General features: G+C 42.1%; 1 protein-coding gene across 2 annotated transcripts in view; it reads right to left on the bottom strand.

Annotated features, from left to right (window-relative positions):
• Positions 1-7,398, bottom strand: part of RPRD1A (regulation of nuclear pre-mRNA domain containing 1A) — a 42,764-nt gene extending 35,366 nt beyond the window's left edge. For both annotated transcript variants that reach the window (XM_058831563.1, XM_058831564.1), the window contains exon 1: positions 7,072-7,398. In XM_058831563.1, coding sequence (XP_058687546.1) covers positions 7,072-7,222 — 151 coding nt within the window. In that variant the 5' untranslated portion in view covers positions 7,223-7,398. The remainder of the gene's footprint in view (positions 1-7,071) is intronic.
• Positions 7,399-14,018: the final 6,620 nt, after the last annotated feature.

Here is a 14,018-nt window from a genome sequence, read left to right as displayed (position 1 = left end):
TGCCACACGAACCTCCAAAGGTAAAAATTATGCCTAGTCTTAAGAAGTGCTCCCTTCCCCTTCACAAATCTTCAAGACTTACTTACTGGTCTACTGGCACTCTGCCTTACACATGAGACTGAAGTGCAATGTAACCTCTGGCAACATAGGCTGACACCTGAGCTGAAAAAATTCTATATGACTATAAATTAACTAGTGATGTCTGCAACACAAATTAAATTCAGGACCAAATAAATCTGTTCTGGACAAAGAGCTATGTTTAAAGCATCTCTCTTCAGTAGCAGTAACGCTAACTTTGCAGCCCTGGGCGTTGATAAACCTCAGAACATCAAAATGGGTCAAACAGACAATTTTTGAAGGTCCTCAACACATGGCAAGGCTAATAGTAAAAGCATTCTTATTGTCAAAAGAAAATGAAGGGAAAGAACCTGTAAAAACCTAGGCTGAAGAAGGATCTGAAATGCACACACTGCCAGAATGTACAGTGTTAGAAGTAGCCAACCCACAGCATCTCTGGTACACCAACAGTACCTTCAGCAAACACAAAACTGCCAAAAAATCATCCGTGTTGGGTTGAGCAATCTTTTCAGAAGCTCTCTGCAGTGTTCTTGTAACTCCTCTGTTTGCTGCAGCTAGAGTCACCATTTAGCCAACAAAGCAGCTCCCTGAAGCATTGGATTCTGAAATACTTTAAGATGTCAACAGTGCTGATTGGTGTAAGAGCTGTATTAGGCATATTACTCTTAAAGCATCTACAGTGAGACTACATGGGATTGGCACCTTGTAAATGAAACTGTCTGTCGCAAAAATGTATCTGACATGTTTAAATGCCAATGAATATTCTTCAGATAATAATGATATTCACCAACAATTAGCATACTGAGATATCTGCAGTGGAGACAACATTATCAAGATTTAGTTTTTGGCAACCCATCCTTCTCAGGAATGCATTCTTGTTAGTCTTGCCTGGGTATGCCTGGTTCTCTAACAGTTCAGTATCGATGCCTTGATATTATATGCTTTAACCCGTAAGACTTGGAGAACTCTTAACACTGACAAGCCACCACTTTAGTGCAAGAAACCAGTATTTTACCCTGAAAAGCAATAAACCAGTCATTTTCACTGAGGTTAGTCCTGGCAATCAAAGTCAGCATAATCACCTGTATTTGTCTTCTCCAGATTTACCTCCTGCATCTGAAATTGAGTTCCCATGAAGATTGCTAGAAACATGCCCATTAGTTTCATGCTGTTTTACACCTAGAGCCAAGAGATATTTTCTGTCTTAGATATACTGGAAGAAACTACAGAAAAACTACACAAGCATAAGAGATTTTACTTACATCCCACTACAAGTGTATAGTGACTGAGCCACCTGAAAATCTTACAGCAGGTTGTGACCTTCTACAGGTCAGCTCTACTCTGTCAACTGACCTTGAAAAAAAATATCACCTAACAAAAGGGTTTGAGACAATAAGCATCAATATGTTAAAATCCCACAACAGTTATCAGCCCTAAACATTTCATTAGCATACTTAAATTCTCTAGTATGGATTCAAATAAAGACTTGGCTAAATTGCTCTTGAACTACTTTAGTCTACACACATGCAGGAGAGTTTACGAGCGCCAGCACTTCTCCCAAAATCTCTGGGACACTTTCTCATGGCATGCTTCACACCTTTGCAAGAGGAGCTCATGACATCTCTGTAAATACCTGACAAGCTTTCAAGCTTTTTATTACAAGACCAAACACTGTTAAGTCAAGCAGCACTGAAACTTGAGTGCAAGATCACTGATCCTTCACACTGTAGAGAGCTAACCTGGGTTTTTATGCAAGCTGATTAAGCAGAGCATCTTTGGTAATATGACTCTAAAAAGCCACTTGAGAGGCCACCAGCAGAAAAGACAATTCAAAGATAACATAATCCATAAAAGACATGCTGTAAACAAGCACTTAACATTCATTAACCTTCTGCTAAGAAAAGGCTAAATTAAAAGTTCAACCTTGCACGGTCACCTGGTGAATTTTACCAAGGTTTGGTAATTGCTGTGTTTTCTTTTGGAAGAGGGAAATGGGATTGCCCACTGAATATGTCTAGAGTTTGAGGGTCCAAACTGAGTTTGCAGACTAGTAACAAAGGGAACACAGCACAGCTACTGCTGGGAATAAGGCCATCAGTATCAAATTACCACAGGAACGCCAGAAAGCTGGTCACAGACCAAGGAAACCATTCCAACATAATTACTCTGCAAAAGCTTCCCACTGCACTTAGTGCATCCTGAATTACCTGGATGTATGAAACAAACCAATTCCTTTCCATTGCCTCACCTGGCTGGTAAAATGTCAAGATGGATATGAATCGACAGCACCAACAGTTTCAGGATTGGAAAAAGACCCTACACTTAAGGATTCGGAACCAGAGTGGTGAAAGATAGGCAGGAACAGGTGACAAACATGTTTGGATTACACAACCCAAATGTACCTGTTTTAAATGAACGGCTCTTATACTGCAGCTCTGCTGCTCCTAACAGCAGATCATTTTGTAATCATGTAACACAGCAAATAAGTTTCCTTAACTAGACTCAACAACACCCATTAACCCAAAGTTTGCTGCTCTCCAAATCTTCTGGTGTGGACGAGAAGATTCATGTGGGCATGACCAGTGAAATCCAAAAGCCATAGTTTTGCTTCTCTTAAATAAACCAAAATTATTTATTCTCTCACATTGGCCAATGACACTATACCACTACTAAGTAAAATACTCTTACAACCACCAGAAAAGAAAGATTCCTTCTCCTGGCAAAAAAACTACACTACATGGTACATAACTGCTTTTTTCCCATCTGCAAGGCGATATATTGCAACCACTTTTGGCTGTAGTTGTGCTCCAAAGCAGCTAAGTATTAGAGCAATTCAGATGTAGTACAACCTTCAAATCTGCTTACAGTGTTGCTAGGTCTTCTCAATTTCCTCACTAAAATCCTCTATCTTCCAAATTTCAGCAGCTGCCACAACAGCCAGTAGCTTCATAAAAACATATTGCATCAGTACGAAAAGCGATACTGGATGAGGACCCAAGCACCAGTGTATGTCACACTAGCAGAAGCTGTAGACAAACCACAAAGAAGCAAGAAAAGTAGCTTCTTATACCAGTGAATGATTTCAACACCAAAAAAATCAAAACAAAAAAAAAGCATAATAAACTGGAACAGCAGGTGAACTGGCAGAGTCAAGCATTACAAATGTATCCCCCTATAGCAGCCCAGACAACTGTGGCTGTCATAAAGGCAATACACAATGGCTCTATTGACCTATGTAAGATGTGCAGGGAATACAATGATCATGACATGGGTGGGGTGACAGATGACAGCCTAAACAATCGGTCAAGTGCTTAAGGAGGATGGGGGATGATCACCATCAGCTTCTGTTATTGACTTATCATTGAAATGCCATGTTGGTCTCTGAAGAAGCAAATACTTGAATCTGAAATTAAGTTCAAAGATACAACACAGTGGCCTGTGCAGAGCAAGACTTGGACATGATGATCCTTGTGGGTCCCTTCCAACTCAGAATATTCTGTGCCTACTAAAATATCACTAACAAAGAAATACTTAGCTGGACCTGGAAAAGTTAACAGAAAATGAGACGACAGGAAGAGATTATTATGGATAACTAACTGGAACTCAAAATAACAAGTCCCATATTACAAACTTTTAGCAATTTTGGGTGTTTTCCTTTGAAAAAGAACACTTTTTAACCAAGTACAGCAAATTGCACATTGAGCCTACTGAACAGGCAGTTACTGTTCACCCTTGAAGGCAGATGCTTTGAATTAGAGAACTGAAATTTTTCATTTCAAAAAATGAACAATCAAGTAGCAAACCTCTACAGTTGCAGAGCATCCTGAAACCAGGGAGCAAGACATGTACATAAGAGAACATACCCGACTTGCAAATAGCAAAAAACAATTCTCAACAGACTCCATCTCAGAAGAACCTATTCAAATGTGTTCCTTCCTAAGGGGTTTCCCAGCAGCCACTTGGTGACGGCAGGCTTACACAATGAATTTGTATCCATTATGTCACTACTAAGTTTAAAAAGAAATGCAGTAAGGCAAAAAAACCCTTCATGGACACACAAAATTACACAGGTTTTAATGGGACCACCAGCTGCCTTTTTAAAATTACTGAGATAATAATAAGTTAATTAATTAATACTTAACTACTGAATAAGCTTATGACTAACGAGTAATTAACCATTTAACTTTGAGAGTTACATTTAATACCTCTGAAATCTAGCTGAAGCAGGATAATTTCCTCAGTACACACTCTTCAAGAAAACCTGTACATGAAGGTGTACTGAACTGATGATCCCTAGGGATGCCAGAATATGGGACCTGACCACTGCCAATTAATCCAAGTAAACAGAAAGACACTAATATTTTACACTGTGTAAATTATATGCAGATTTGAAAAGCTGTCTTTTCATTTCTACTCCAATGTGGTAAAAAAAAAAAGATTATTTTAGAAGTAGAAGAGTCAGAACTAAGCATTAAGGAAAGAAAGACCTCTGATCTTAGGAGACTTGTCTTTATGAATAGTTAGAGACATGTTCAGAAAGGATCATGCAAGCTCATCTGACTCAAGTCAGATCTTTTACCAAAACTGAAAGCATGCAGAAAAAAACATAATATCATTGTACTGTGTTCCACCCAGCTAGTTACACAATGCTCCTGAAAGGCAGTAAGAAAGATCTGGAGATGGGGATGACAATAAAAAGGGGGATACAACCAAAGGAAATAAAATCTAGAAAGGGAAGGTTCAGTTTTCAGTTCCAGGCCTCTACTGGCCAGAAATAGCAGCTGACAATGTCAATAATTTTGATGTCCATATTCCCCAAATAGAGGTAATTTTCCTCTCAGGTAGAAGAGAAATCATGTGGCTTGGATGACAGGCAAGTCAGGAGTCTTAAATTTACTCTAGTTATGGCCTCATTGCCTGTATCTACTTTGTGGTGTTGCTTCACCACAGGACAGCAGTTTTCCTCTCCTCTTTCCCATGCTGTCTGCCTACTACTTCCACTTTTGGGGATCAGGCACCATCTTACAAATCGGTGCAACAATTAGCCAGAAATTAGCATCAGGTAAGTGCAAGCTAACATTTATGAAGCTTGGACATTATAAGAGATGGAAAATCAAAAATTATCCTCTGAATACTAACTGTGGCAGTTTCCAATGAAGCTTCCTATTTTCCAATATGAAACACTTCACGTAGGCCTAAAAGCCCAGAAGGGTCAGGACCTTGAAAGCAACTAAGCTACTCCTAGCACAGGTAGAGTTTCACATGCTTTCCACAGACCTTTCAAAGTTGGCATCCCAAGAGAGGTCACAGCAAAATCTTACTCTGGAGTGGCAAAAGCAGGACAATAACTTCAACAAACAAAACAAACCCAGTTATGGCAGCTGTTCTCACCAAAAGCTCAAAGTAAGGTTATTACCCTTGCCTCTCAACGCCACTTTCAGACACATAGCACAGGTTTCAAAGATTTCATTTATCCAGTTAGTCAACCAGCACAACAGGAAAATTAAAGTTAAGGACTAAACGTTAATACCACGGATTACTATGAACTAGTATTGGGCATGTTAATTAAGATGAGCAACCAAAACTCTGTGTCTATTTCAATTAGTTTAAGATTCCTTCCTCATATCATTCAAAACCCCTAACGCTCCTGTTGTTTGATTAGAAGGCCCAGAAATGCGAAATGTTTCAGATAGAGGTGGAAGATCGATTAATTTGCTCCTGGAACAAAAAAAAAGCAAGCCTGCAACTAACAAAGTGAAAATCTGTTTACTTCCTCAGATGGAATATGCCACCAAGTCAGTCTTTCTTCAATCAATAAAAAAAAAAAAAAAAAAAAAAAAAAAAAAAAGAATTCAACTCATGCCTCAAAGTCCCAAAGATAACAAATCCCAGAAAAAGAGTATTTTAAACAAAACCACAGCAGCTGTATTACACAAAACTCACTGGGTTCCCTACACTTTCCTAAGTCCTGTAATGGCTTAGTGCTGGTCTTCCCCTCAGTCTGAAAGACTAAGCCTTCTATTTTTCCCATTAAAGATCCTCATATTAGTGAGGCTTCAAAGGATGCTACTGGAAAACAGCATAATTTCATAGACCAAAGCAGAGTTCTAGCAGGGGAGTTTTGTTAAGTGAACCAACTTATGATCAGGTTATTATCCAGTCAAGTCAAATAAACCTTCATATGCCATTTCTCCCTTTCACTCCCTGAACCACTGCTAATAGCTGCAAGTTCTTTCCTGTTAAACGGAGAGCCACATTAGCATTTAAGTCTGCACGCAGCTAAAGAAACTCACGTTTTTATTATGGTAACATTGGTATTAACCATCTGGCAAGACCAGGAAGTAACAACCACTTTGCACACATTACACTGTTTTTCCCTCAGCGTATTCCCATCCTCATCTGCCCTTCAAGAACAGTTTCTGGCAAGAAAACATGAGTGGACAAGGAATTCAGGCAGTATTACAGCTAACCATCATTACAGAAAAATACATTATTTTTTATACTACATATGAAAAATAATGCCTAAAAAGGCTCTGTCTTGAAATAGCTATAATTAATAACAACAAAAAGCCCTGAGCCCCTGGCTCGCCGGATTCCTTCCGGTTTCCCACTTTCCTGTCTCCTTTAAAAAAGGAGACAAAACACAAGGGGCAGCCTCCTCAGAGACATCTCATTATGGGGAGAAAGGAAAGGAAAAGAGAGGAGCGAGCGGAGTGCAAGAAAAACGAGGGAGAAGAACCTGCCAGCCCACGGCCATCGAGAAACGGAGACCCGACGTTTAACGCTGGCCCCAACAGTTCCGCTCTCCCCAGGCGCTCAGGCCTATCCTCCCTCTCCCCCCGCCCGCTTCCCCGGCTCCGCAGGCCCAGCATCCCCGCCGCCACCCTCCCTCCCCTGGGCAGCCGCACTCCGCAGCGGGGGCCGCCTCCGCCTCCTCCCCGGACCCGCCGCCCCGGAGCGCCTCCGGCGGGCCCTGCCCGGCCCCGGGCTCACCTTTGCGCAGCTCCCGCTCCCATACGCTGACGATGAGCGCCGAGTGCTTGCGGTGGTGGATGAGCCACAGGCTCAGGGTCTGCACGCTCTGCTGCGAGTTGCTCAGCTCCGACAGCTTCCGCTCCAGCGCCGCCTCCGAGAAAGCCGACATCGCTGCGCCGCGTTGGGCCCCGACGCTCCGTCCCGTCCCGGCCGGGCCGCGCTCAGTCCCCGCCTCTCGGCCCCAATGAGGGAGGAGCCGACGGGCAACTCCCAGCCCTTCCCGCTCCGGCGGCAGCGCCCGGCGCCAACAAAATGGCGGCGGCCGAGGCCCGTGGGGAGCCGCGCGGCCCCGCCCCCTTCCCCTTGCCCTCACTTCCGGCCGAGCGCGAGCCGCGGGGCGGGCGCTGGGGCGGGATCCCTCGGGAAGGGGATCAGTCCGTCGGCAGTGTGTACTGGGAAATAACATAAAAACTCACGTCTAAATAAGAGCCCCTCACAGGGCAACCCAGGCCTAGGGGATTCTTTCACCCAGCAGGTCAAGAATTAAAGAATCGTTATGGTTGGAAGGGATCTCTGGAGATCATCCAGTCCAACCCCCCTGCCGAGGCAGGGTCACCTGCAACAAGTTAGACGAATGTGTCCAGGTAGGTTTGGAATGTCTCCACGAAGGGAGACTCTATAATCCCCTTGGACAGCCTGTTCCAGTGCTCTGCCACCCTCAATGTAAAGCAGTTCCTCTTGAGGTTGGGGTGAAACTTGTGTTTTAATTTGTGGTCATTGCTCCTTGTCCTGTCATTAGGTGCCACTGAAACGGGTTTGACACCATCTTCTTGGTACCTTCTTTTGAGATATTTGTATGTATTCATGAGATCCCCTCTCAGTCTTCTTGTGTCCAGACTAAACATTCCCCAGCTCCCTCAGTCTCACCTCACTGAAGAGATGCTCCAGACCCCAAATCATCTTTGTGGCTTCCACTGGACCCTCTCCAGCTCCTCATCTTCCTTGTGGCTGAGGAGCCCAGAACTGGACACAGCACTCCAGATGTCACCTCACTGGGTCGAGTAGAGGGGCAGGATCACCTCCCTCCACCTGCTGGCAATCCTCTTCCTAATGCCCTTCACCCCAGGACACCATTTGCCCTCTGGTGCCAGTTTATGGTCAATCTGGCACCCACCAAGACTCCCAGGTCCCTCCCAGCAGAGCTGCTCTCCAGTGCTGGTACTTGGGGTTATTCCTCCCCAGGCACTTACTGTGATGCTGGGTGTATGGTATTTCATATTTGTAAACAGGCACATACTCCACAAAAGTGTCTGGCCTCCTTTCTAAAAGGTGTCTCTTTTATTTTTGATTTTTGGCATTAACAATGTCATGTGACAGAATTCCACAGTTTCACTGACAAGATTATGTGCAAAAATGCTTCCTCTTTGTTGTTTCAAACCTGTTCCCTTAAATCTTTATTGCATTCTTGCTACTTCTGCTAATTTGAAATGAATAAAAAATTTTGTCTGCTTACCTTAATATTCTTTCCTAGATTTTCTATTTTATCATCTCCAGTCGTTTTTCAAGGATTCTCCAAACAGGGAAGGTACTCTGTGCTACTTAACATAAGTGGCATTCCTAATCTTGATGTGAGCATTTCTAGCATTCCCTGATGTCCTTCAGAAAAACACTTGACATTATTTCTTACTTTAAATGTTACCAACTGGCTGACAATTTCAGAGAGCTATCTGCCTTAACTCCTACAGGTCTATCCTGAATCCTGTTTCTGTAGCTAATAATTATGACTGCAGTTGTCAGTATTTTAAAATTTTCTATAAAATTGCATGTGTATTAATTAGAAAAAATATGCATATTTGTTATTCTTAGGGCATCCTGACAATGGCTAACTATCCATCCTTAACGTGGAGCATTCCTATAACCTTTTATACACCCAGTTTGACCTCATTAAAGAGCAGAATGCTAGTTATGAACAAAAATATTTGTTGAGTATATTAAAGGATCACAGGATGGGTCAGGCTGAAGGGACCACCGTGGGTCATCTGAGCCAACCTCCCTGCTCAAACAGGGTCATCCCAGAAACATGGCATAGGGTTGTGTCTGGACAGTTCTTGCGTGTCCCCAGTGAGGAAGAGAGACCCCACAACCTCTCAGGGCACCCTGTTCCAGTGCCCGGTCACCTGCACAGGAAGGAAGTTCTTCCTCATATCCAGGTGGGACTTCCTGGGCATCAGTTTCTGCCAGTTTGCTCTTATCCTGTTGCTCGGCACCACTGAGCAGAGCCTGAATCTACCCTCTTGGCACCCTCCCTTCGGATACTGACAGACATTCATGAGGTCCCCTCTCAGTCATCTCTTCTTGAGGCTGAACAGGCCAAGTTCTCTCAGCCTTTCCTCACAAGAGAGATGTTCCAGTCCCTTAATTACCTTTTGTCTCCGTTTCGAAGACAGGTGTCTGCTAGGGAGGGCAGGAGCCTCCCTTGGAATGAAAATGTAGACCCCCTCCCTCCGAATTACTATAATTTTGAAATCAAGGGGCTCTCAGGCAGAGATCTGGGGATAGGAATAACAGTTCTTTACTAGTATGTATAACAAGGCACACAAACAACAATAACTACAGCGTTAGCAAGAAAACAGAACCAGGGACCCCGTGACAGCTTTCTCGGCTGAGACGGGAAGGGATGGAGGAGAGGCTTTGTTTCACAAACCCCCTCGGGCGGGCAGTCCCGGTGCTCCTGCAGGGCTCTGAGGAACACTCAGCTGGAACAGCAGGGATGAGCAGAGATCCCGGCCCGGTGGCTGAGGTGTATCAGCAGCTCCACGGCGGTGGCTGGCACTGCCACACGTCCCGGCAGGACAGGGGGTGTGAGGCCACCAACGAAGAAGGAAAGAAGAAGAAGATGCAGCAGCTCTGGGTGATGGCGAATTCCTTTCTCTCTGCTGCAACAACTCCCAGCGAGAGTTTTCTCTGAAGCTGAAAAAAACAACCCGCCCCCAGCTGCCCCCGTCCTCCCTTTTTCCTGCCCCCTTCCACCCTGGGCCCAGCTGAACTCTTTGTGTTTCTCAAGCATCCACGAAGTACCAGCAGGCAGATTTTCCCCGCTGCTGATGGGTAAAAATTCCATAGGTGAGCCAGAACAAAAGGAAGGACACCTAACCCCTAACACCTTTGTCCTCTGCTGGACCTGTTCCAGGGGCTCCGTGTCTTATAGTGAGTAACCCAGAACTGGACACAGCACCCCAGATGTGGCTTCACCAGGGCTGAGTGGAGGGGCAGGATCACCTCCCTTGACCTGAAGGCAGCGCTCTTCCTAATGCACCCCAGGACACCACTGGCCTCTTGGCTACGATGGTGTCTCTGGCTCATGGACAGCTTGTTTTCTGCCTGGACCCCCAGGTCCTTCTCCACAGAGCTGTTTTCCAGCAGCTCAGCCCCCAGCCTGTACTGGTGCCTGGGTTATTCCTCCCCAGCTGCAGGACTCTGCATTTACCTTTGTTGGATTTCAGAAGGTTTCTTCCTTCTGCCCGTCTCACTAATGTGTTGAGGTCCCTCTGAAGGGCTGCACAGCACTCTGGGGTATTGGCCACTCCTCCTAGCTTTTATTTTCAAAAACTTCATAAAGGTTTATTCCTATTTCATATCTGACATTCAGAGAAGGTGTCCCAGTGGATTGTTTTTGGGCAATTTTCCTAATATTTGTTCTCAGTGAAATCTTCCCTTTAAAAATAAAATTTTAATGAGGGTGAGGTGGGAATGTTAGGAAGTTGTAATGTGAATTCGATTTACAAAATCATCCATAGCATGAGTGATTTGGGGGGAACTAGGCAAGATTTTGCAAAAAGGCTTTTGACAGATAAATAAGTTGCACAGATCCCTACAGAGTTTCTTATTCACTGCTGTAATAAATGGAATTGATTCGTGCTAACTAAATTGTAACTATTTGGAAAGTTATTATTAGAAATAATCAAAAGAATCGGTGTTACAAGGCAAATGTACCCCTTTACAGATGTTACATGTTAAAACTGAGGCACAGGATGTAGTCTGGAAGGTAAGTGATGTCTCAAGATGAAAACAGCCTTGAGATGGAAAAAATTAGAATGCCTTTAGGCATTGGGCCTACAAATCAGTAAATATAAGACTAATTAGTAGACTTAACACAACGCTTAGTACGCACGCACAAACCTGTAAAGTTATCCAAAGGACAATGAGGAAGAGGAGAAGCCTTCGCCAAAAGACCACCAGAAGAAGACTGAAGACCCCCTAACAACAAGTGAGGCATGCATAGTGAAGAAAAATGACGTAAAGTCAGAAAAATTGGAAATAGGAGGAAACTTACGGGAAACATTAATGAATATGTATAAGCATACAGTATATAAGTTTAGCTTGAAGAGCTCTGTTTTGTACATGAGGCAGGGTAAGAAACCCCATTTGTACCCCAGTCAGTTTTGGACGTGCGGTGGGGTGATAAGCCCTCCCTGAACCCTGGTCAGTTTTGCTTATGCTTTAATCCTACTTAATTACTGGCAAATTATATAAAGTATATTTATATACTATAAATTGTATTTTTTTTTTTACTAAGTTGTATTCTTTTAGAGCAAATTACTATTCAGTTCACTAAATTGTCTTCATTTTTAATTAAACTGTTATTAACTCAAGGGACCTAGTCGTCAAAATTCTAATTTCATTTATAACACTGCCTTTTGATGACCATAAATTAAAGAATCTGTAAAATACTGCTATTTTTGCTATGTACAGCAGAGGACACTCTGGCATTAAATAGAACTGACAGTGAAGTAAAATTAAGACACAGTTAGCAAACATGGATTCACCCATTAGAAAAATGAAATATGAATGGTAATCTCATAACCAACACCCAAATAGCATTTCTTGGAGTCTTATATATTCTGATGTTAACAGGAGCAACTTTTGAGCAACTGTGGAAAAAGAACCATTTCTCCCAAGACTAGAAAGTATGCAGCAACAAACAGTAAAATTTACATGGTAAATCCAATAAAAAAAAGAAAGAAAAGAAGGAAATTGGCAGAGAATTTTAGTAATGTTTGTAAAAATGTTTATTACTCCTTCCTCTGCATCTTCCATTCCAGATTATCAGAACATTTTGCAAAAAACAAAAAAATAATAAATTCTCTGAGATTGGGTTTTTTTGTAAATAAATATATTTGAATACTGAGAGGTTTATCTTCTGTGTTATATACTGTATAATAAACTACGCTGCACAATAGAGATTTCACTTTTCCCATAAATTTTTATGACACATTTTAAATTTGTAATAATAAGTGTTTTCATCAGTAATCTAATTTAAAAGCTAAGCTTTATCCAGTTAGTGAATAGAAATTTGCCATGAGACTTCCTCAAAAGCAAAGTGACTCTCAGACAGGAAACATGCACAGTGGAGGGTTCATTTATTGCAGAGCTTGGAGAACCTCAGCTTTCATTCAGAAACAAGTCATACATTATTCACCTGCCTTTAAAATTTCACCCACACCCACAGGCTGTCAACAGATGGTGAGTTTTCTTCTGCCCATTCCTGTGTTCAAACCATAATGGCATCTTCCCCCTGAATTCCTAAGAGCAAAGTTCTGTGCTGCTTCCCTTCTCTCTGGGCAGTCTGCTGTGTTCTTCTGCTCTGGAGGAAAGAAGCCACATGCAAATGTAAGAAAATAACTGTGAATAAATTACTCGTTTGATGTTTTTGTAGAACATGGTGCTGGGACGCTCTAGGTAGCTCAAAGATGTAATTACAATCACCAAGTGGCTGTACAGCACTCTTACTTTATGTGCAGGTTGCAGGTTTTTTGTTTCTTATCCTTAGTAATATTCTATGCTGCACTGGAGTTTTCTAGGAACCCTTATTTTACACTACTACATAGAGCAGTAAGTAAAACAATCTGTGTATATACTGGTTTCCTAAACATTGCTCACGAGATATGTAGGATCTGACTTAAAACCAGCTCTTGCACCAGAACAGATCATATCTTTCTCTGGATGAGTCCAGCCTTTTCTCATTTTAAACTTTGTTTTGTATCTCTTTCTCAAATAGCCTCACCCAGGAGATGCAGTAATATTAAAGAAAAAATGTGATTTCTCTAGTTGTGTTTCCTGTCTGAGAATTTGTTTTAGTCAGCCCAGTAATCACTACCTGGACCTCAAAAACTCAACACCGGCAGAGCAGTTCTTTTTTAATCTTCCAAGTGTCTCGTCCATCAGTTGTAGCCGTTTCTGAAGTTTCATCCTTAAAAATATATTTTCATCTTTCATGATAGGTTTGTGCATCTCACAGCCCAGTTCTGCATGAATGATCCTACTTCATTACCTCAATAAGAACATGAAAAATGGAGATATGAAGAAACAGGACCCTGAAGTATAGCTGTAAAGTGATTCTTGACTGAGATGGTAATTCATCTGTATAATTTATTCAGAAACACTAAGCCCCATTTTTTCACCTGAATAACAAGAGGACATATCCCTGACAGAAATTATAAATAAACACATCCATTTATTTTAAAAAAACAAAAAGAAAAAACCAAACAAACAAAAAACCAAAAAAACAAAAACAGAATCACCCAAAAACTAACACTGAGAAGTCCTGCAAGAGAAGAACAAAATAAAGCTTAAATGGAAGGAGGAAGCCCTCTGAAGTAACTTAAAAGGAGCTGCTTATTGGAGCCAAAAACCTCAGGGTGATTAATTGTGCTTTTACATGAGTTCCTTCCACTAAGCACTTCACCTTTTAATGTAATTCATTAAAGACAGAAACTATTTGCTACTTAAGAGATTAACAAAAACCACTCTCTGAGATATGTATAACTGATCCAGCAAAGCATTCCCATATATTGAGGGGAAAGATAGATTGAACAATCTAAAAAAATATGTCCAGCATTTCTGTGATTTCTTTAATCTGTGGAAATGTAAAAATGTTTGTGGAAAGCCTTCCTTTTTCCCTAAGT

This window comes from Poecile atricapillus, chromosome 2 (assembly GCF_030490865.1).
Source record: "Poecile atricapillus isolate bPoeAtr1 chromosome 2, bPoeAtr1.hap1, whole genome shotgun sequence".
Classification (NCBI taxonomy): Eukaryota; Metazoa; Chordata; class Aves; order Passeriformes; family Paridae; genus Poecile; species Poecile atricapillus.
The sequence above is the reverse complement of the archived record's forward strand: the minus strand, read 5'-3'. Positions and strand labels throughout refer to the sequence as shown.